The sequence below is a fragment of the Cariama cristata genome, unplaced genomic scaffold (assembly GCF_000690535.1).
Source record: "Cariama cristata isolate BGI_N322 unplaced genomic scaffold, ASM69053v1 scaffold42064, whole genome shotgun sequence".
Lineage (NCBI taxonomy): Eukaryota > Metazoa > Chordata > Aves > Cariamiformes > Cariamidae > Cariama > Cariama cristata.
In genome coordinates, this window is record NW_009615435.1 from 7352 (window position 1) to 28973 (window position 21622).

The 21622-nt window shown below is 42.7% G+C and overlaps 1 protein-coding gene across 1 annotated transcript; it reads left to right on the plus strand.

Moving 5' to 3' along the window:
* Positions 1 to 3052: 3052 nt before the first annotated feature.
* RAB11FIP4 (RAB11 family interacting protein 4 (class II)) lies at positions 3053 to 18347 on the plus strand (the record flags this gene model as incomplete). Its single annotated transcript, XM_009699788.1, has 13 exons — positions 3053 to 3184; positions 4193 to 4431; positions 8110 to 8301; positions 9847 to 9981; positions 11466 to 11501; positions 12438 to 12537; positions 12947 to 13050; positions 13612 to 13752; positions 14298 to 14379; positions 14633 to 14770; positions 15284 to 15442; positions 15799 to 15942; positions 17745 to 18347. Coding segments are annotated over 13 exons (1719 nt in total), but the record flags the coding sequence as incomplete, so codon positions are not given.
* Positions 18348 to 21622: the final 3275 nt, after the last annotated feature.

Sequence of the window (21622 nt, forward strand, 5' to 3'; positions counted from 1 at the left end):
CAAATGACTCAGGATAGAAGTGTCTCCTAATCTTTAACATACTGTTTAAACTCAAGTTAGCTCTTTCAAGGCTACCTGAATAACACTTGTTCTTGCCAGTCTCTAATTTGGTACATGAAGTACTGTAGATGTCTAAACTATGAAGGAATAATTTGAGAGGTTAAGCTGTGCAATCAGCCTTTTCTTTTTTCTTTTCTCTTTCCTTTTTTTTTTTTATTAGGAGTTTAATTTCCTTAGGTGTGGTCTGTAAGCAGCTTGCGCTAGATGGCATCATTGAAAGTGTGATCCTGTGAGAAACTGTGATCACTGAACAATTACAGCTTCAAATATCTTATGGCTTTAGTCAGTAAGGTGTGGATGCCTGTATATTGTTTACTAGCGACGTGCTCCAATTCTGACTTCTTGGAGTAGCTTTCTTAACCTGTATTAGTTGTTTTAAAGGTTCTTTGTGTGTTTTCTTCTACTGGTTGTTTAGGCCACAGAAGGAAAACTTTTTGTTAAATGTATAGTGGTGACAGTTGCACTGAAGGCTGGTTTCACCAAGGGAGTTGAAGAGACACCTTGGCAGCGTTATCCAAGTCCCATGCTTCACAGGATTTCTCTGCTGCACATCAGAGGCATTCTTGTGCCTGGAAACACTGCATTATTAGGGGTGCAGTGATCCCCCACCCCTAAGCTCTTAAGCTTAATAGCTAAGTATGTAGTTCCTGCCCACAGAAAACAGTCATGCAGACTTCAGCACAGTGGCTATCACTGGTCCTAGTTTCTGTACATCTTGCTGTAACGGTGCTCTGTAGCACTGGTTGTAGGTGGACCTTGAGCACTTAAAAGCATGAATAAGCAGCTGATGCAGCTGCTGGCGCTGAGCCTTCCTGGCAGGATTCTTTGTTGTGCTGCTTGCTTTGAAAGGGCTGGGGTCTTCAGTGTGTGATTTGGCTGCCAGGTACTCCGAAGAGCAGCTGTCTGTGCAGGTCTGCAGGGTAGGTGCCAGATTTGCGGAGGAGAGGGGGGCTGGCAGCCTGGGATGTGGTGTGCTGCGTGCCATCAGCTTTCCCCGCTGTGAAGAGGCAGTGGAGGGCAGCTGAGGGGGAACTCCTCAAAGGAGCTTGGCTGGCCCATGTTCTGCATTGATCCAGTCCCCATCAGCTCCCCACAGCTCAAGGATGGGATCGGCAGAAGGGAGGACCAGCTTCTAAGAGAGGTTCCAAGTCTTGCAGTGAGGCATTTCAGAAGCTGTCAAGCAGGTGTTCAGGCTTATGATGGGTCATTGCCTCCAAAAGCTCATTTCTTTTCTTCTTTTTTTTTTTTTTTTTTAATGGAGCTTAGAAGTGAAAGTTTAGGAGCAGAGCAATTACACTTCAGAAAAGAATACATGGTACTGACCAGCATGGATGCAGTGCAGTCAGTGCTGTAGCTACAGGTCAGTACTCTAATACAAGTAAATACGCAAAGGTTAGGTTGCCAGAAAGTGACAGGAAAGAAAAGTGAGCCCACAGCCTTTATAGATGACACTGCACATTTAATTGCTAAACGTGTGCAAAAAACATTTAGATGTGGTGCTTCGAGACATGGTTTAGTGGGTTTAGCGGGCATGGTGGCATTGGGTATATGGTTGGACTTGATGATCTTTGAGGTCTCTTCCAACCATTATGATTCTATGACTTTTTTTAAAGAGCATCTAGGCTGCTATTATTAGAAAAAGCGAATGTGTGGTGCTACCTACAGGGAACAAAAAGGGAGTCTTTCACGATCTTCTTGACCTTTACTTTAATGTGTTAATTTGTTTAATACCAGTGAGATTCTCCTGCTGTAAAAACTTGCTTAACAGACACTTCTCCAAGACCTCTGAAAAGATGTGCTAATTGGAGGTAGGGCTGTGCAAGAGCTGTTTCTTCCTTTCCTCCATTATTTTGCGAACTTCTTCAGGGATCGACTGTGTGCTCTGTGCCTCTCCCTTTCCCTCCTGGTTCAGACTTTTACCAGCTGGTGCAATTCCATAACAGCAGTCAGGGCTTTATTGCATTAAACTTTTTAAGACAAACAGGAGCTCTGTGCCTGTGGAGCTTAGCATGCAGGAGGAAACTTTGAGGAAATGTTAGATAAACAAACACTCCTGGATACTTCTGAAACACCTTAATTGCTCTTAACAATCTTTACTTTTTCAACACCTACTAAAAAGGTTTTATTGATTCTACTGTCTATCTGTAGATCCCAAGGTACTTTGCAAAAAGCAGCAGTGTCATTATCCCTGCTTGCTTGTGAGGATGCAAGGTGCAGGTCAGAAGATGTGCTGACGAACCTGGGGCTGTAGCAGGCCAGGGCAGACCCTCTGACCTGCCAAACCACCAGCTCCCTGCGGGTGAGGGATCGTGGCCCTGCTGAAGGTGCTGTGGCTCAGAGCTATAAATTTGATTGCATGAGGCAGCATGGCTTCAATGAACACTACATGGCATAGACCAAGAATAAATCCTTTTGGACATCTCTTGAAGTGGTACTTAGGGAAAGTTTCAGGCTTAATAAGGCTGACATGGAAAAGTGGGAGAAGGCGTATACATGTGTGCTTATTATTGTATAGTGCTGAAGCGTCTTACTGATATTACTTGTGTATCTGGAAGACCTCTTGAAAGCTCAACTAGAAAAACATCCAGATACCTACTCTGAGTATGTACCTAGAGATTCAAACGCTGCAGGTAAAGCTGTCCGTTTGACTGCTTGGGTGTTCGTTAGTTAACTAGGTTTGAGCAGGTGGGGTTGTTTTGAATTTCTTAAACCTCCATATGCTAGAAGTTTTCACAGTCATATATATTGGTATTTCAGGAAAAAATGGAAGATGAGACCTGCATTTCTAGTGGCAGTTTTTGCAAATCTTATAAAAACTGCAGCTTCTGACTGACTCTTCTCATGTTGAGGTGAAAATAGCACTGAGAAAAATTGGTGTCATCAGCATAGAACATCACTGGTTCTGCACAGAGGGATTTAAACCTCTGTGGCTCTAGCATCGGGGCATCCAGAGGCTACGGGGGTTGACTTTAAACCGTGCCACTGCAAACAGTGCTGCCGTAAGTGTCCCAGTGAACGTGCTTGCCAGGAGGACAGCTGGTGGTTGCGATGGTGCCAGGCTGCCAGTGCCTTGGGAGTCCTGCGGAAGGAGCTGCGCAGGATGACAGTTGGGCCTAAACATGAGGTACATCCGTGAATGAAATGCTTCATTACTTGTGCCAGTAAACTAAGCCTTAAATGCGTGATTGTCTTGCTGGCAAGAGTTCAATGGTAAAGCTGCCTGTGGAGCTTGCAGGTGAGCTTTGGAGCGGAGGTTCGAGTTGGAGCATTTGTAGGACTCGCTCTGGAGTCATGAGTTACTTGTGTCACGCTGGATGGGAATTGTCAAAGCAGTATTGTGTTGCTACGTATCAAAGGATAGAGTAAAATCTTAAGCTTGATTTTTTTCAATTAAGAATTTTTATTTGTACCTCAGGGAAAAGCAAATAGAAAACAGCTTGTCTTGCCTATTGTGAGTGTTCATGGGTCAAGAAAGGGAGGGAAGGGACAAACAGCAAGAGTGAATTGTTACAGTAATGAGAATGACATCTTATTTTAGTTGATACTTAATCAAGACATGTGGTTCCAGGAAGCAGGAACAGATGGCTTTGGCTTTTTTTTTTTTGACCCTGCTCTCATATCTTTGATTGTCACCAAAACTTACCATAAATATTTTAACACCTGCCAACTCTTTTCACCTTGTGTTTTTTTGCCCATCCTCAAAGACAGAGTAAACTGTTAGACTTATCTGGCTTGCTTTTGTTTAATTGATAATATTAAGCACAGGACTAACTCTCAGTTATTTCATGTATTATCCTCTTTCAAAGAATGCATCTTTTTATAATAACTTTGAGGATATTTGTTACTTCACATGCATTTTGATAGCAAATTAGGGCAAAACTGACTGCATTTTGTACCTGGGTGGTGTATCCCTCTCTCTAACAGAAGAGTGAGAGACAGTATTTGAGGCCTTCTGGAAGATAGAAGCTACCTTAGGGGCTTGCAGGAACTGGCTTTGTAAAGCAGGTTAGCCTTTTTGCTTTATGGCTTTTATTCAGTAACACTCTTGCTTACCAGGGCATCCAGAGAGTGGGTTATTGCTTCTTCTGTATCCTGTTAACTGCCTTGAAGGATGATCTGAATTGACTCCCAGTTCTTATTTTTCCAGGGTGGTGAAATCCAGGACTGCGCCTACGTGGACAGCGAAAGCGCCTACAGCGAGTCGGAGCTCTTTCCTGATGACGACGCGATGACTCTAGCACAGCAAGAGGTTCACCATGAGTCTGACATGGACAGTGCTATCGAGAGTGCCCAGAACTCAGAGGCCTCCGACGTGTGTCGGAGCGAGGAGAAGGAGGGTGTGCTTGGTGGCCTGTTTCTGCCTGGTGACAAGTGAGTGGTGGTTTTGCCCCATGGCAGCCCTGTTTTGAGGCATGTGCAAAAGGACTAGGGAGGAAGGAGCCTTTATGTGACTAATCCCTACTGTGAGAGGCTGAGGATGCCTGAAGGATTTAGGAACTTAATATCCATTTACAATGTAAGGGAGATGGATGTCCAGGTCCTCTGAATGGCTTAGTTTCAGCCCTGGCTCCTTCTGGCATGTTCTGTGAGTGGGACTTGCATGTTGTGTGTTGAAGTGAAAGTGTTGGGTCTCTCCAGAATGGATCGCTTAATTAGCATCCCCCAAAACTTAGGATCTTCTGTGTTCCCATAACCTTTATATGCTGAAATTAAAACAAATACTTCCTGCAAAGCAGTGCAATATGGGGAATGCTGCTTTTTAGTCTTTTGTACATGTAGTTATCTGAAGATGTGGGCTCTGCAGATTTGCTTTGCAGCTCCATGTACCAAGTTAATTCTGTGTGTTTCTAATTTTCCATAACCTTTAGTGTGCAACAGTAAATTGTGTTTAACACAGGATGTCCTGGCACGTGTGTGTGTAACCATAGTTTTCTGTTAACACAAGAGTGTCTACGTAATCCTAACTTGACTCTTCCCAGGTGTGTAGTTGGGGTTGTTGGTAAAAGCTGACTGGGGGGGAATAACCCAACTTGATTTAATCCTGCTTTGAACTGAATTAATGCAGTACCACAGGACAGAGCTCAGCTGGGCTTGCTTTGTAAGCCTCTGCTTTGTCTTCCCTATTTTTGGCTTGTCGTCTTGACTTGTGCCTCTTGAGCTTCTTCCATTGCTAAGACAGTCCTCCTTCTCTCTCCTGAGCCTCCTCAGATGTTCTCTGTGCAGCCTCATTCCTACCCTCCTCCTGAATTTCTCAGCTAGCTGAGATCTGGCCTTCTCCCATTTGTCCAAGCAATCCCAGAGACTTTATGAAGGTAATTCCAGTTTTCATCAGCTCTTTATCAAACTTGTCTCCTTGCCTTGCCATTCCTAGTTCTTCAAAGCACCCATCCTTGCGGTGACTGACTTTTACCCATACTATGTTTGAAACGAGCATCTTTCCTCCCAACTGTGCCATTAAGGCTCTTGTGAAGGGGTGAGGGAGGCATTGTGCATCCTGTACCCTCCTTCTAGGCGGGGGCAGGAACTACTAAGGGATACTGTGCTACTACTAATAGATCTTGGTTTAATTCTCTGAGGCCTCCTCAGCTTTGGTAAATCTGTGGGGAAACACTTGGGAAGCTTCATGCTTTTGTGTTAAAAGACACAACAGAGTTTGATTTGTTTTTTTTTAACCTTGGCCAAACCATGATACCTGCTTGTTGAAGAAGCAGGTGTGTTGTGGATCAGATGTGTCAGCCCTCTGTGAAGTCCTGCTCTGAAGAACAGGAAATAGCTTTACTAAAACCCAAACAAACAAAAAAAAACAACCCACAACTAAACTTGAAAGCTTCCTTCAGAAAGTGTTAGACTGGGGATAAACAGCTGCTTTTAGCAACTCCCTTGAAAATGACTGTGCAATTCCTAGACAGTTTCCAGCCTGCAGCTGGTTATGAGTTCAGGATCTACCCTGAGCATGGACTCTTTCAACCCAAGCACTTTAAAGTTTGGCAAAGCTTACAAATACCTACACATTAAAAGTTCTAAGCAGCGTTACCAGGCGAGTCCAACAGTGGTGACTGTTTGCATAGCTGCCGTAAGAGAAATTTAACCAGGCAATGCATGAGGGATAATGGGCTACTGAACTCCAGTCTGTTGGCAAGTAGTGATGTTCCAGGGCTGTTTATGCTGGATTTTATGGACAAGTATATGTTATCATCCCAACTGAGGACTGGTCATTTACCTCCATCCCTAGTGGAAGTGTTATGAGGAGCTTCTTCCTAAACTGACTTGGTCTAATGACATTGAGATGCAAACAGCAGTTGCAGTTACACAGATCATAGTCACCCAAAAACTTATCAATACACGGTATGTCTGTGGCACAGCAGCTTTTTATGAACAGATGTTAGTGTGATGTATTGAGCTTCTCACTAATCAATCTCCCAGCCAAGGAGCCTTGTTAGATAAGTTTGATCTATTTCTAGTATGAGTATTCTATCTGCATAGTCTTCATCCTTTAATAGCGTGCCAGGCTTGACTTGCCCTAATTTCTGCTAATGTGAATTAGATAAATGAATTGCAGGTTATAAATGGATCTCGTCAAAACAGGAGAAACAAAAGAGCATACATCTAAAACGTTGGCAGGCTTCCTCTTCTACTAATTGCTTTTGGAGGGAAGGGCTATGCAAATAATGCTTGCACCATCTGCCAAAGGAACACTGTTGCATCTCTTGTTTGCAGCTCACAAGTGCAGTGTTACAGGAAGAGGAATCTCCCATAAAGCGCAGGTCGTGGTTAAGAGGCTGAAGGTAGTCTTCAAAAGAAACCTGGGAGGCAATATTGTTGAGCTGCTGGAGAACAACATCAACTGGGAGCCACTATCCCATGGCTCAGCTAGTGGAGTTGAAGATACAAGCACTGTGCACTGAAGCAAAAGGAGTGAAAAACTTAACCCAATCTGCACAAAGTGTCAGCAGATTGAATCAGTGCCTTGTCTGTATTGCAGAGAGGCCCTGGATTCTGCTTTGAAGTAGGAACAGTAATGTGTTGAGCAGCTCCAGGGCTTCACAAGTGGAGCATGTGTTTCAGGCCTTAGATGTGCATTTTCTGTAGGGAGAAGTTTGCTTATAAGAACTTGTATGTGAATTTACTGGCTTGTCTGTTTGAATACATTACTGAGGCGGGAGCTGAGCAAACCTGTGTCAAATATCTGCCCCTGCAAGACAGCACACTGCATGACTTCAGGATAGTCTGGGCAGGAGAATCACCGTGCACTCTCTGCAGCAAACTTGCTCCATTGTATTAGATGTGATGGGCTCTGCCAGCTGTTTTCCTGTGGTGCCCGGCTCTGCTGATCTGTTTGCCTATATGCCCTCTCTCTCTGAGGTCATGGGGTGCTGCTGTTCCCTACCTGTTTGGCATTATCTTAGGTGCTTCTCTGGTAATAAAAGAGGCCTTTTCTTGTGGTCCGTATCTTCTCTGAAAGACACATTTTGTCACAATGCAAGGAAAGGCAGGAACCCAGCCTCCATTAGGTCACATTGTTAGCTTTAGTGAATCTCCAGTATGTGATCAGCTGAAGTTTCTTTCTGACCACACAAAAAAGAGTGGCTGGAACTCATGGGAGGTGGGAAAGGGTTTGTGGGGATTACTGGGAAACTCTGATTGTAGAGCAGAGTAACAGCCTCTGTCGTGTACATGTTCCTCTCACTATCCCATGCATTTCCAAGTTGTCTGCACAGTTCCTGCATTCAGAGCAGAAGTCCCATAAGCAGCAGTCTTCGCCACCACATGGAACCGATGACTGAGGATTGTTGAGGTGTGCTTTTTTAAAGTGAAATGGTTTGTGTTGATCCAAACCTGTCTCACAGGTAGCTTGTTCATAGATTCTCATGCTCTTGTCTTCCAAGACGCTATGTCAAATGCCCATCAGATGTGTTTAGCGCTTCAGTTTTTTAGCACAAAGTGGGTTACAACTTCAAATGAGGGGACAAGCTGTAAAGGTGGAAGATTCCGTGTGAGGTGAGATGCAGTCAAAGTCGGCCTTCGAGATGTTTTGACCTCTTGTTTCAGGTCAAGTCCTCACAACCCTTCTGCAGCATCTGACCTCTCAACTTATTCCACTGCCTCTCTGATCAGTAATGAAGAACAGTTTGAAGACTATGGGGAAGGAGATGATGTGGATTTTACTCCCAGTAGCCCATGCCCTGATGATGAGACCAGAACCAACGCCTACTCTGACCTTGGCTCATCTGTATCTTCCAGGTTGCTCCTTATTCATTAACAAACAATTTTTCAATTTTATTCTTCTTTGGGCATGGGTGACCATAACAGAGTTTACACTGGTTACATAGACTGACCTTAAAAGCAAAATGTTATCAGTTCATTTTCTAATCTCAGATTGATGGACTACATTTAATAATAAGAGCTATAGCAAATATGTTGTTTCTGATAACCTCTGTTGGGTTCTGTTGAAATAACTGGGCTGTTTTGCTTGTAGAGATTTCTTTCTATTGCAGACAGTAGATATCACAGTTAGGGACTAGTATTGGAAGTTACCTGCTGCAAGCTGGAAACCAGCTTAGCGCTATGCACTAGCCCTGATACAGTGGAGAGAAGACCTGCAAAAGAGCTGTTTCTCTTTAGTGTTCTGATAGTACAAATCCTTAGCACTAACCTGCAAAGTGAAATGCTGTGTACAGACAGGGTTTATCTGAAACAAGCATCCATATTGACTTTGAATGTCTTGGAGAACATAAGCAAGTAGCTGCTGTCTGTTAGGAGCTGGAAATGCCACTGCAGTCCACCAGTTTCCCGCATGTGACCTCAGTCTCTGTAGCTCTTAGGTCCTATGACCAAGTCAGTTGCTGATTTTTAAAATCCTTCCCCAAGGGAGGGGAATGGGTGAGCAGGGCTGGGGAAGAGCCAAGCATGAAGATGCTCTAGGATTTGTCTGCTTGGATCAATATCACACGAAGGTCTTGTGCTTCATTGCTAGCACAGGACAAGCTCACTGCATCCCTCTGTTCCGCATGCAACCCCCATGTGCTACCCTCTATTTCAAGCACTTCTGCAATCCAGCCTTGCCACCTCTGTCATGCATGCAGATCCAGCACCCCTCTCCACTGCCCCTTCATGATGGTGGCTTCTGTCCTTCATCCCCTGTTTCTTTAGGTTTATGCAGCCCTTTCCATTCTCATTCCTGGGGCTCTGTGCACTTCATGCCATGATTGCTGTCTTTTATTTGAGTTTATTTTCTCTTTATCATGCCAAGAGCTACTGTTATCTCCTCTTTAGACCTATGTCCACTTCTTCTCCCTTCCTCCTCATTCTAGGGTTCCTTCTGTCCTACCATCTGAGGGAGTTCATGTGACTTCTTCTTACCAGGCCACTGGTTTTCATCTTCCTGTCTTTCTCTTGGAGAAAAGACTCTTCAGGTTGCATGCCAGGCTCTAGTAGGAAGATGGGCAAGATGTGAAAGGGACATTGCTGAGGTGGAACATACTAATGTGACTGCTCTGCTACATGCATCGCACGGACTCTGTACCTTTTGCTATTCTTCCAGTCATCCAAACTGATTCTTTCCACTGACACCCAGAACACGTCCTCTGTAAAGCCTTCACTCAAACAGGTAGATTTGCCCCAAGACTAGCATTCTCCATCATCAGCTCTAAGTTAGATGACCTGTGGTTAGAGGTGGTTCCCCAAGTTCCTTGTCTGTGATTCTGACACACAGGCATGCAGTCAGGAGGAAAACCTGTTATGAGTTGGTTACTATAGCCAGTAACATCTCTCCTTTCCTGCAAACAGTGCTGGCCAAACACCCCGAAAAATGAGGCATGTTTATAACAGCGAGTTACTGGATGTTTACTGCTCACAGTGCTGCAAAAAGATAAACCTACTCAACGATTTGGAAGCCAGGCTGAAAAACTTGAAAGCAAACAGGTAAGCAGCCTATTGCACTGCTTTTAGCAATGCCTCCTTGAAATGGGACTAGTCAGTAGCAGGAGGAGAGGAAGAAAGAGCCCTCTCCTTGCCTGTATCCCATTCTGTCTTACACATGTCCTTCTTACAAAACAGTAAGAAATTCAGACCTTGACATCTAGCCTGAACCAAAATGCTGTTCTTCATTAGCTAGTAAGTGTTTTTCTGACTTAAGGAGCAGACAGTATTAATAAACTCGAATGTTTTAACCCATGAGCTCTTTGATTGCAGAGTGAGAGTGATATTTCGAGCGAATTTTTCCCAAGAAGTGGAGTCTGCAGTGCTGCTTAGTGCAGATTGACAGTTAGCTGCTGTATTCTCCAGATGGGAAGGAGTGATCTCGCAAATCCTTAGCTAATGCATGTAACCTTACATACACCTCTCCTAGAGCTATTGGTCAGCAGAGGTACTGCATTCCTGTGGGATTTTTTTTTTTATCCTCAAGGGAACTTGGAAAAATGTTGACTCCTATGGCCGAAGTTACTTTTGGTGTTCTTTACAATTTCAGCATTTTCCTTACATTTCTATCTCTCCGCTCCATCTAGTTCTAAAGTGTGCCAAGCACTTGGAAAGAATCCAGTGCTTCCAACAATCATCTAGGGTTTTTGAAGAAATTATTTGGTGGGCTTCTAGCTCCCCCTAGAAACTGAATGTAAATCCTGGCCGTCTGCATAGTCCTTGGCACACAGCGCACGGCACTGCTTCTTCTCTTGATGATACAGCAGCATAGTACTTGATACGACCAGTGTTCCTGCCCTAACAAGGAGTCTGCTAACACCCAGATCATGACCAGCTAGAGCTTTGGTAATTTTATGAGTGAGGCTATATATACCTGGCTGAAAGAGAGCGATGCTCTGACAAAGTGCTGTGTGTCTGTGTGCACACAGAGATGTGGCATCATCTTACTGAGAGATGCAGCTGGATATTTTGATTTGGTTGTAGTGCTGTTGTCTGGAGTCTGGTCCTTCATTTAGGTGATAGTCTCTGGCTGCAAAAAGGAACTGTAGAAATGAAAAGCGTCTCAGTTCCTGAGAACTAGGAAGCATTAGGGGGAAAGATAAACTTACCCAGTTTTTATATGATTTTATAAACAGTTATTCAGAATAAATGTCCATCACTAACTCAGTGTCCCTTTGTGGTGTTTCTAATGTTAGTGTCACTCTGATTTACACTGACAAATCTTTGCTAAATATAACAGTATTTGCAAATTGACTTATTAACGATCACAGTAATTTGTGGCTCCACTCATCTTCACATTGTTGGTAACTGCAGCATTTGATTAAGTTGTCCTAAGAATATTGTTCACGGAATCATTTTCTTACTTCACTAAAAAAGTCAATATTATGTTTCATTGTGCAATTCAGCTGGAGTTTAAATTAAGATTGAATACAACACTGATCAAATAAATGTTTAATTTCTGTATCATTCCTTCTGTATCCATGTAGCCCTAACAGGAAAATATCAAGCACAGCTTTTGGAAGGTAAGAGTCTTCAACTTTTTAATGAACACATGTGAAATCAGCTGTAACAGTTCCATAAGTGGGGGTGGGAAGAGAGAGGAGGAATAAGTTTAGGAAAACAAAAATGAGCCAAGACAAGTTTTCAAGGGAAGGGGCCTGTATTTGGGTAGGGATGTTACAGAATATAGAAGCCACTGCTAGTCTTGGAGCAGGTCCCTGAACTGGAAAGACCTCTGTTAAGGGCGTAGATACTTGCCTCCTTGTCTGCCAACTTTCTTCCTTTATACTGCTGTTCCTTCAGCCAGCTATTGCTTCTTTCACCCTCATAATGTGGGCCTTTTTGTTGTTGTTACCAAAATGCAAAGGAAAGCAAGAGCATCCCTTAAAAAGGATATATAGAATTGTGATCTTCCTTTGATCTTCCTTTGACTGAAGGAACCAGCCCTGGGCTGGGGAGGTCTCTAAGTTTCAAGAATATTTTAGTTTATCTCCAGCGTTATGTATTGTGACACTATTCTGTAGTGGAAACTGCTCGGGATTTCTTTAAAAAACAGAAAAAAAAAGTTCTTACTGTATGAAATTTTCTAGATTAACTGTACAAACCAGTGCGCAGTGGTGACCTTATTTAAAATTTCTAATAAGGCAAATACAACTCAGTACATAGTGTGAATAAGGCTAAGTAGTTTTTAAACTATGTTAATAGTGGTGGCAGATCCTGTCAAAAGCAACAAAGAACTCACACCCTAGAACTAATGTCATTGACTGTGCTCAATATGACTTCATTTAGCTACCAGTCTCTTGCAAGACTTCTGCCTCAACAGTTGTAATTGTCACTGAAATGATTGCGTAGATTTTAGCATTGAATGTTCAAAGTGCAAATCCAGGCACTATAGGACAGTACCCAGACTTTCTCCTCCATCCTTATCAAGCAAAATAATTATCCTTCTGATCTTCCAGGCAGCTCTTCCACAACAGTAACTTCAGCAGCAGTAATGGCAGCACAGAAGACCTGTTCAGAGACAGTATAGACTCCTGTGACAATGATATCACTGAAAAGGTGAGAAGCTGTGTGCATTGCGATGAATGTACCCAACAAAATCCTGCTGGAGACATGCATCAATTGATGAAGCTCCCTTGCTCACAGTTACCAGTGATCTGAAGTAGTTCATTCAAAATGTCCTGGATATTCCATTAATATTATGACTTTGCTTCACAAAAATGCAAGAACTGCGCAAGTACAGATCTAGGCATTATCTTAGTACTTCTTTACTGTGTATTTGCATTGATCACCTTCACGGAGGGTGCAGGGTCTGGGGAGCTCAGAATTGTAGAGCTGCTGGCTTTGCAGGGAAATATGCCCCCTTTAAAAAGGGTAGCATAGCTAAATGCCAGTTAGGATCAGTGAAGGGGTGTATGAGATTCAAGAGAGATTCAAACTCTCGATTCTTTTCCAATTCCCCTTCCAGGTAACATACCTAGAAAAAAAGGTGACAGAGCTGGAGAATGATAGCCTGACAAATGGTGACCTGAAGAGCAAACTGAAACAAGAGAACACGCAGCTAGTTCACAGGTAATAAAGCACAGAGCCAGTTCTCTTTGTCACGTCAGAGAAAAGCTAGAACAAAGTTGTAGGGAACATCTCTAACTGTAAAATATGACCAAGTCTTCTGCCTTAAGGCTGACAGATAAAATAAGATAAGGCTTCATCTGAGAAATCCCAGTGGAATAGGGCTGCCTTGCTGAATTTTCAGTAAGCAGAGGCCTTCCAAGCAAGTTTCTTATTACAGAGGTGTTACTGACTTGTACAGAGCAAGCTCTTCTGTTACAAGAAAGGTTACCACTGTTTTTTCTTCTTGCATGTAGAAAAAGCAGAAGGCTGGGCCATAGTCCCAACTTCTTGAGACTGAGAATGAAAGGATAATAGGTGAACTGATACTGCTTAATTCTGTGCTTCTTGGGAAAACTAAATAACAAGAGAGATATTGAGAGAGGTTAGATGCCTAGAAAGATGGTGAAATAGAATGAAATACAGGAATGGGGAGGAAAGAGAGAGGCAATGAAGTTACATGCTTTGGGGTTTTTTTTGAAGTACTTGTGGAGCTGTACTTTTAATGCAATCTGGTTTCCTTAGAGTTCATGAGCTAGAAGAACTATTGAAAGACCAAGAAACATCAGCAGAACAGACCCTGGAAGAAGAGATAAAGAGACATAGAGAAGCATATAGCAAGTATGAAAAAGAGAAAGGCACCGAAATTGAACTGCTAAATACAAGGTAACAAACATCTTGGTGCCACCCAGAACAGAGTACAAGTTCTTTTCTTTGTTTTTACTTTGCATGTAAGTGTAGGCTGTTCACAATCAGACAGTGCACAGATGGTTGCTGGTTAGTAGTTCATCTATAGAGTAGCTGTGCAGTTGCATGTCTAATGCCCAAAAGCTTGGAGGATGCTTTACATTAATGCTTTAATCCACATGGCCCATGTAGGCAGCTTAGCTGGATATTTGGCATGGATTCAAGGAGGGAATTGTGACCAGCTGTAGCAAACACTTGTGTCTGCATTTGTTTCTTTCTACTTAATTCTTTTCAGATACCTGTTAGGAGCATAAGAATCTGAGGGTCAGCGTAGTATTTTTGGCCCTAAAAACGACAAAGAAAAAGCACCCAATAGCTCACGATAAAAAATGCTTAGATTAGAAAGATTTTCTTGTTTGGTCTTTCTATCAAGTGCAAGTGAAATGGCTTTTTAGAGCATACTGTGTTGCATGTCTGCATTCTTGAAGAGGCATTTGCTGTAAGACTTTTTGTTATTGACATAGGGTTCAGCAACTGGAAGAAGAAAATGGTGAGCTGAAAAGCACTGTCACACGACTGAAATCACAAACGGAGAGATTAGATGAGGTAACAAAACTTAAGTGCTTGAGCAATTTAACAACAGCTTGATTTGTATAAGAGCAAACTCTTATAGTGATTGGCCCAGCTTCTTTAATTTGCCTTCCCTAAACAAGACTCTTAATGGAATTGGAACATGGGTCACCTGTAGTGGCAGGGGGGGAGCCAGCTTATGACCAGCTGTGTCTGTAGGTTTGTATTGTAAAACTGAAGATGGCTTATGTGCTTGCAAGCTAGCCATGAAGTTCCTCATTTATTCTAGGAAAGGCAACGCATGTCAGATAGGTTGGAAGACACTAGTCTGCGACTGAAGGATGAGATGGATTTGTACAAGAGAATGATGGACAAGCTGCGGCAAAACAGACTGGAATTTAACAAGGAGAGGGAAGCCACACAGGAGGTAGGTGTGAAGAGGGATGTAAGACCAGGCAATTGCATCTCATCTGCATGGAAGCCCATCTGAAAAAGAATGGACGGACAGGATGAACACTAAAAATAAACATCCAGTGAATGTATTACTGGATTGTGTTTCTATGGGAGGGGTACCCACAGGGTGATGAATGCTGCAGGAATACCTAATAAATGGCAATCCCTGACCCAAAGGGTTTAGAACTCTTTGAGAGCTTGCAGCCTTGAATGTGTGGCCTAACATTTCCTTTACTGTGTTTGTGAGGGGAATTATGCCTCTCAGATATGAAGCTTAGAGATCAGAGCCACTTCCAGCTCTGAAGCAGTTTAAGTGACCTGTGCTTCCATAGAAGAGCAAGTGGCTGTATTGTAGGACTCCCTGGCCTCAACCAGGCTCAGAGAGTGCTTGTGTTGGAGTACTGAGGTGTAGCACAGAGATGGCTGCTGCCGGGGAGAGCTGGTTGTGCAGGGACTGGAGAGACATGGCCTGCTTGCATGCCCACAGCTCATTGAAGACTTGCGGAAGGAACTGGAGCACTTGCAGCTGTACAAGCTGGAATGTGAGCGTCCTGGACGTGGGAGAAGTTCCTCATCTAGTGTGAGTGAATTCAATGCCAAAACCAGAGAGGTGGAAATGGAGCACGAAATAAAACGGCTGAAGCAGGTGAGCAGGGAAGGGCCTCTCGATCCATGTGAAACATACAGGACTGCTTTGAAAAATGCCTATAGCTGCAATTCCCTAGTACGCTGGCTTTAGATTTTGTCTCCCCCTTCTCACACAAGCACAAGACCTGCATTGCATCTGTCTGGGACTTCTTTGCACAGGTGATGTAAATTGTGTGCGTAGGAAACAGCTGTGATTCAGGAAGGGAGGACTTGTCACTGGCGGTAAGGCAGTTGCTGTTAGCTTGCAGCCTTACCATATGTCATCCAAGCTACCTGTGATTTTAAAAATGTATTTATTTTTAATGAAATCTTGTAGGAAGAACTTAAAAGCAATGTCTTTTCATCCTTTAATAGGAGAATCAGAAACTTCGTGACCAAAATGATGATCTTAATGGACAGATCCTAAGTCTTAGTCTTTATGAAGCTAAAAATCTCTTTGCAACACAAACAAAAGCCCAGTCACTGGCTGCTGAAATTGATTCTGCTTCAAGAGATGAGGTAATAATCTTTTTTTAATCAAGTACTACATCCAAATATATGTGTTTTTCAATGTAATTAACTGTCAAGATTGAACTATCTGAAGCTGACAAATGACAGGAGAAAAATCTGCTTTGCCAGGAGTTCAAGAGTGTTAGAAGATTGCCTTAAATCTATCAGTGTTTTTGGATGTTCCCTTTAATATAACTCTTCCATTTGTCTCTCTCAAAAAACTGGAATTAGAATCTCAGTGAACTGTTTTAGAATGGATTTATGTTAACGTCTTCTGTCTTACAGGGTATTGTGATATTATGACATTAATTTCACACAGAAATTACCATAGCTAGTTACTTAAATTTTCACTTTCTGTTCTATGTTTAGTTCTAAGTTACTTCTGTAACAAGGTCTCACTTAAATCTAAATTTGAGCTATGTATTCCCTGTAGCAGAGCTGAATTCTTGAAGAAAGTATGTAGCATTCAAGTAATAATCTGGTATTGCTCTGGAAGATACTATAGGAGACCCATTTGTATGTGGGCTGAGTCAAGCTGGTATAGCTTCCTTTAAGCTCCAGGACAGATCATGAGATCAGGCTAATGGATATGTAAGGGCTCCCAGGGAAGAAGACAGGTTAATGATGAAGGAATTTAAAAGAATTGTTTGCCTTTTTATGCTATATTTCTTCTGGACAGAACTTCCCATTTCTTCTTCAAGAAGAGCCCTGAGACAGAGCTTTTTACCCAATCTGTACTTGAATGACCCTGTTAGCCTTAGCTCCTGGGCAGTCCCCTGAAGTGGAGTGCATACGTGAGTTTCTTGCTGAACCAGAGCACTGTGAAGAAATGCTGTTTAGTTGTTGAACTCTAGTTAGGTAAAAGCAAATTGGGATTTTGCTATTGTCAAGAAAAACCTTTATTTCACCTTCTGAATCTCATGACTCTGGCTCATACAAGGAATACCCAGCACTCCCCATCTAAAGGAGGAACGTGCCTTACAGTGGAGGCCCAGGCTTAGTAAAGCTCACAGACCTGCATAAATTTCTCCCATTGTGCCATTTTTCCTGTATAATCAAAATGAAGGTAAGAAACTGCAGATTCAGGGTGGGACTTTTGTGAAGGCTAATGAAAATGGTCACCCATATCACATTAGCTTTAGGAGGATCTGGAGCTCTGACACTCCTGGGTAGCTTTGTCAGTTTGACATTAAACATGTGAAGTATAAAAAGCAAGCAGTCTCATCTTTGGAGAGTCTGAAGGGCCTTTCACAGCTCAAAGGTCTAGTGAAACACATGTCTTTAGTATAGAACATAGAATATTTGGATGAGGAGAATGTAGCTATGTTGTTTTGGGGTGTTTTGGTAGTTTTTTGAGAGGGCAAGCACACGTGATACAGAGGCAGCCCATATTGTTCCCAGTGCAAAACACTAAAATCCTTTTTCTGTTCAGCAGTCTTTCGTGCAAAGTGCTTTAGATTTCAGTAGATATGAAAAAAATTGAGTATTATGAAGCTCTTGCACTGAGATGAGGAAGCTCATCCATGGTGTGGATGCAGGATGGATTGATGTGTTAGACAGGGAATTTGTTTCAAATGGCTGGCCAGAAGATCCATGGTGATGACTGTTTACCACCTTCCTTAATAGTAAAGATCTTTAACATACAGATTGTTTCTAATACAGATACAGGGAGGAGCTAGAGGTAGAATACCTATCACAAAAGGGAATTGGTGACCCTGAGCAGGCGCTAGTCTCTCACCTGTCTGAATTTCATGCTATTATGTAAACTAGTGAGAATATTTCAAGAGTACCTTTGAAATGTTGTGTTTCAGCTCATGGAAGCCCTGAAAGAACAGGAAGAGATAAACTACAGACTGCGACAGTATATGGACAAGATCATTTTGGCAATCCTAGACCACAACCCATCTATCTTGGAGATAAAGAATTGAAGAGAATATGAGAAGGAAAAGCAGCAACTGCCTGATATTTCTGCACATGCCACTGGATCTAAACAACACTCTGATACTGTAAATTAATCTATAAATATATATATACACTACGTGTGAGTGTGGGTGCGCGGGTGTGTTTATATGATGTTTGGTACACTGTTATTTGTCATTGAATTGGCTCGGTTAGACTTTTTCCATGCACTTTCAATACCTGTGATAAGATGGATACTGTATATTAATGTAATAACAATATAACTGGATCATGCTGTTTTAGATACTGGACAAAATGACTCTACCTCTAGTTGTAAAGGTAAAAAAGACAATGGAAACATATGGATGTGGCCCTAAGTTTAGAAGCAAGGTTGGTTCTTTCGTTCTTCCAGGAATTTGGGTACCACAAAACCAATTAACATACCCAGGTTCAGTTCCTGACTGGTGCTGACTGTGTAATTTCCTGTTTGATTTAGTTTAAGTACTTAAACCACACATAAGATAAAAAAAACAAACTTTGGGGAAAAGGAAAGACACAAAGTAAAATGGAAGAAGAGGAAGATATTGCAGAATTGTTGCTATTCCTGAAAAATCACCATCCACTTGTTTGCCACTGTCAGCACAAGGTGCTTTTTATGTAAGATCATTTAGATCCTGCTTTGGGATGCTCTGAGCCACCCTTGGTGTGTGTGCGCATGTGTATTTTTAAATGCCAGGGTCCCTGTAGCATTGAGGCAAAGAAGCTCTTCAAATCTGTTCCCCTATTTTCAGGGGTTTATCACAGGCCATTAAGATGAATTTTGGGATCCTGCGCCTTCCCCTCACCCTTAATTTTAAAGATTTCACTGAAGGGAACGTATTCCAGTTCTTACAAAAAAAGAAACTGAACAAAAAAGATGAAAAGTTGCATGAAATAGCTCACTTCAGGAGGAGGAGGAGCAGCCCTTGAAATTGCGTGTTGAGTTGCTTACCGACCCCAGATACGCTGTGCTCCTTTGAGACTGACATTTTTGTGGGCAAGCTGTGGAGAGGACTGGCTGGGTCCTAACACAGTGGTGGAGAGAAGTCCTATGTGGAGTGACTTTTACCATAGGGCAGTAAAAAGAAAAAGGGCTTGGTCTTGCAGAAGTTGCCAATCCAGACTTAAGTACACACATGCATATCTAAAGCTCTGAGTAGAGAACACATCCTGATTTAGATGAGCAGTTGTGCAGGTGCTTGACTTTAAATGTGTACTGTGACTGCTCGTAGAAGTCAGTGGGACAGAACATAAGCTTTAAAGTTGAGTGTATGCTTAAATGCTGCCTTAAATAGGGATGGACTTCAACATGTGCCTGTGTTCTCCTGACTTGGATCTGTGTACTGTAGGGGTAGGACCTTTTTAATTAATAATGTAGCTTATATAAAGAGCTTATGGAATTGTTTGGATAGCTAAATGCTAAAAAAAACACACCCCACATTTTATTCCATGCACTTTTTTAAAAGTAAAAATGTCACGCTTTTGATTCACACCAACTGGCGCAGAAAAATAGGCCCAAGTGTCTGGCTTTCCCCAATGCATAGAGATGTTTCCTCTATTGAACACACTCCCCAGAAGGATGTTGCAGTAGCAATGACTGTGCTTTTCTGTGTATTCTTGCTGTCAGCAGTGTCTTGCTCCTAGTATTCTCTTGATGTATCTTGGTGTGTATATGTGATGCATTTTTCCTGAATTTGAATACATAAAATGTGTATTCAGTTATGGATGTAAATATATACATATATTTTTCTGCAATCTCTGTGCTCTTGCCTTCAGTGATGTGTTACTGAAGTGATGGGAAGCGGGGGAAGTACTGAAATCAGGCTTTCTTGAAGGCAAGAAAATAAAAACAATTTGTTTCTATGTATCTGCATTAAGCAGGTGTAAAGTAACTGGAAAGTGAAAGGGAACAGAGGAATAACTGTGGGACACAACACGCCAGGGCACAAAGATGTCTCTAGGACTCCAGTGCTCTGGAAGAAAATGTACAGTCTTGTTCAAACAGTGATGTCTTGGGGCTGGTTTCCTGAGGCTCTAGGGTAACCTGGAGGAAGGGATTTAAAGACTGCTCCTTTGCCACCTGGGGATGGTGTAAAATGTCCTGTGCTAAATTGCAGCAGCTTCTGTTTGTGGAGAGGCAGGTGGAACACCATGGACACCCCACGCATGCGCCTTTCCCACTGGCTGCTGCTTCTTCTGGATGTGCCGCCCAGAAGGTAGGAGAGAAACAGTTAAGCCAGCTTGGTGGTACCTACAGCTCCCTGCCTACAGGACTGTTCACCTGCACTTTAGTGATGGCATTTCCCTCTGCGTGGTGCTGTCTGTGGGTCAGGCCAAGGACTTTGCTCTTTTTATAGGCCACAGAGAACAGTTCCCAATTGTCAGGCGGCTGTTGCTAAGGTGCTGTGAGAAGCAGGGCTGGGTGAGGCAGCAGCCCCGCTACCAGAGCTGCCTGTGTCTGGTAAGTTACACCTCTGTCCTGCTCTCAGGCAGTGGATTTAAATGTGAGTGAAGCTGTTGCAGGTCAGACTGGTGACTGAGTGTTTTCCCCTAAATATTTTTAAGTAAACTGGACTTAGCTTCAAAATTTTAATAATCTAAAATCCGTTCCCATTAGGGTAGAATATCAGCAAATGTTGAGGACTATTTCACTGAAAATTACACTGAGCATTTGGGAAGCAGAGAGGCTGGCTTACTTCACTGAGACCACAGAGCCTGTAGACATGACCAGACAAAGATAAGACTGTAGTGACAGCCAAGTTTTTGTGCAGGTAATTATATTCAAGAGGTGAATAGTTACTAACAGTGTCAAGTCACTAAATCTGGCTGAAATCCTGAAAGTGTATTCTAGCCAAGGGTAGCATGCAGTGGATCTTCTAAAGACTTGCAGGACTTCTTGTTTAGCTCTGTACCCAGCTGCCTCAGCATTTAGAAGTTCTTCCTTGCACTCAGTGTTTGCATTTGAAGAGTTGTCTTACCACCATGTTGGTGGTGTTTGTAGCTTTGTTTTATTGCATAAATGAGTTGTATTTCTGCTCCTGTGGGGCCCTGGGTGTGGTACTGCTTTCTGTTACTGTTCAAATACGTATCCAGATACTTGCTATGTTTGACAAATAATGTGAGTTGGAGGTGGGAGAGGCATTTCACTGGCAGATACATTTTCCTCTAAGATATCCACCCCTAAAAATACTAATTAGCAATTGCATTCTTAGACTGAGTAACGACAGGTATTAGACCAACTTGTCTTGCAATCCAAGCCTTGGAGAACCCTTCTATCCCAGAAAAGAAGTCATCACGTTTTATGACGTGCAGGTAACTTGGTAATAAGGGGTCAGGGTCACTGGGGCAGGGAGATGGGTAATTCAATATCGACACTGCAGAGAGTGCACATTTTGGTCAAGTGTCAGACAAACACATTGGCAGAACAGACACGAGATGTGGGAGATAGGAAGACACCAGTTTCAGTGTCTGTTCTCTGATAAATTTGTTAATTCTTTACCGTGGGCTTCCTTTGTGCTCACAGGACAGCTAGGGAAGTACAGTCTGCCTCTGTGTCAGTGTTACTGTTGGTGGAACAATGGCTTCGCTTCCCTGCATAAATAACTCCAAACACAGAAATGTGGTATCATCTCAGTATAGCAATACTCAAATGCAGTAAACGTTCTTGTGTCAAAACCGTGCTTCTCATTTAACCCTCGGGGATGCAAACACAATCCAAGGTACTGTATCTTGAACTGCTGCTTAGTTCATT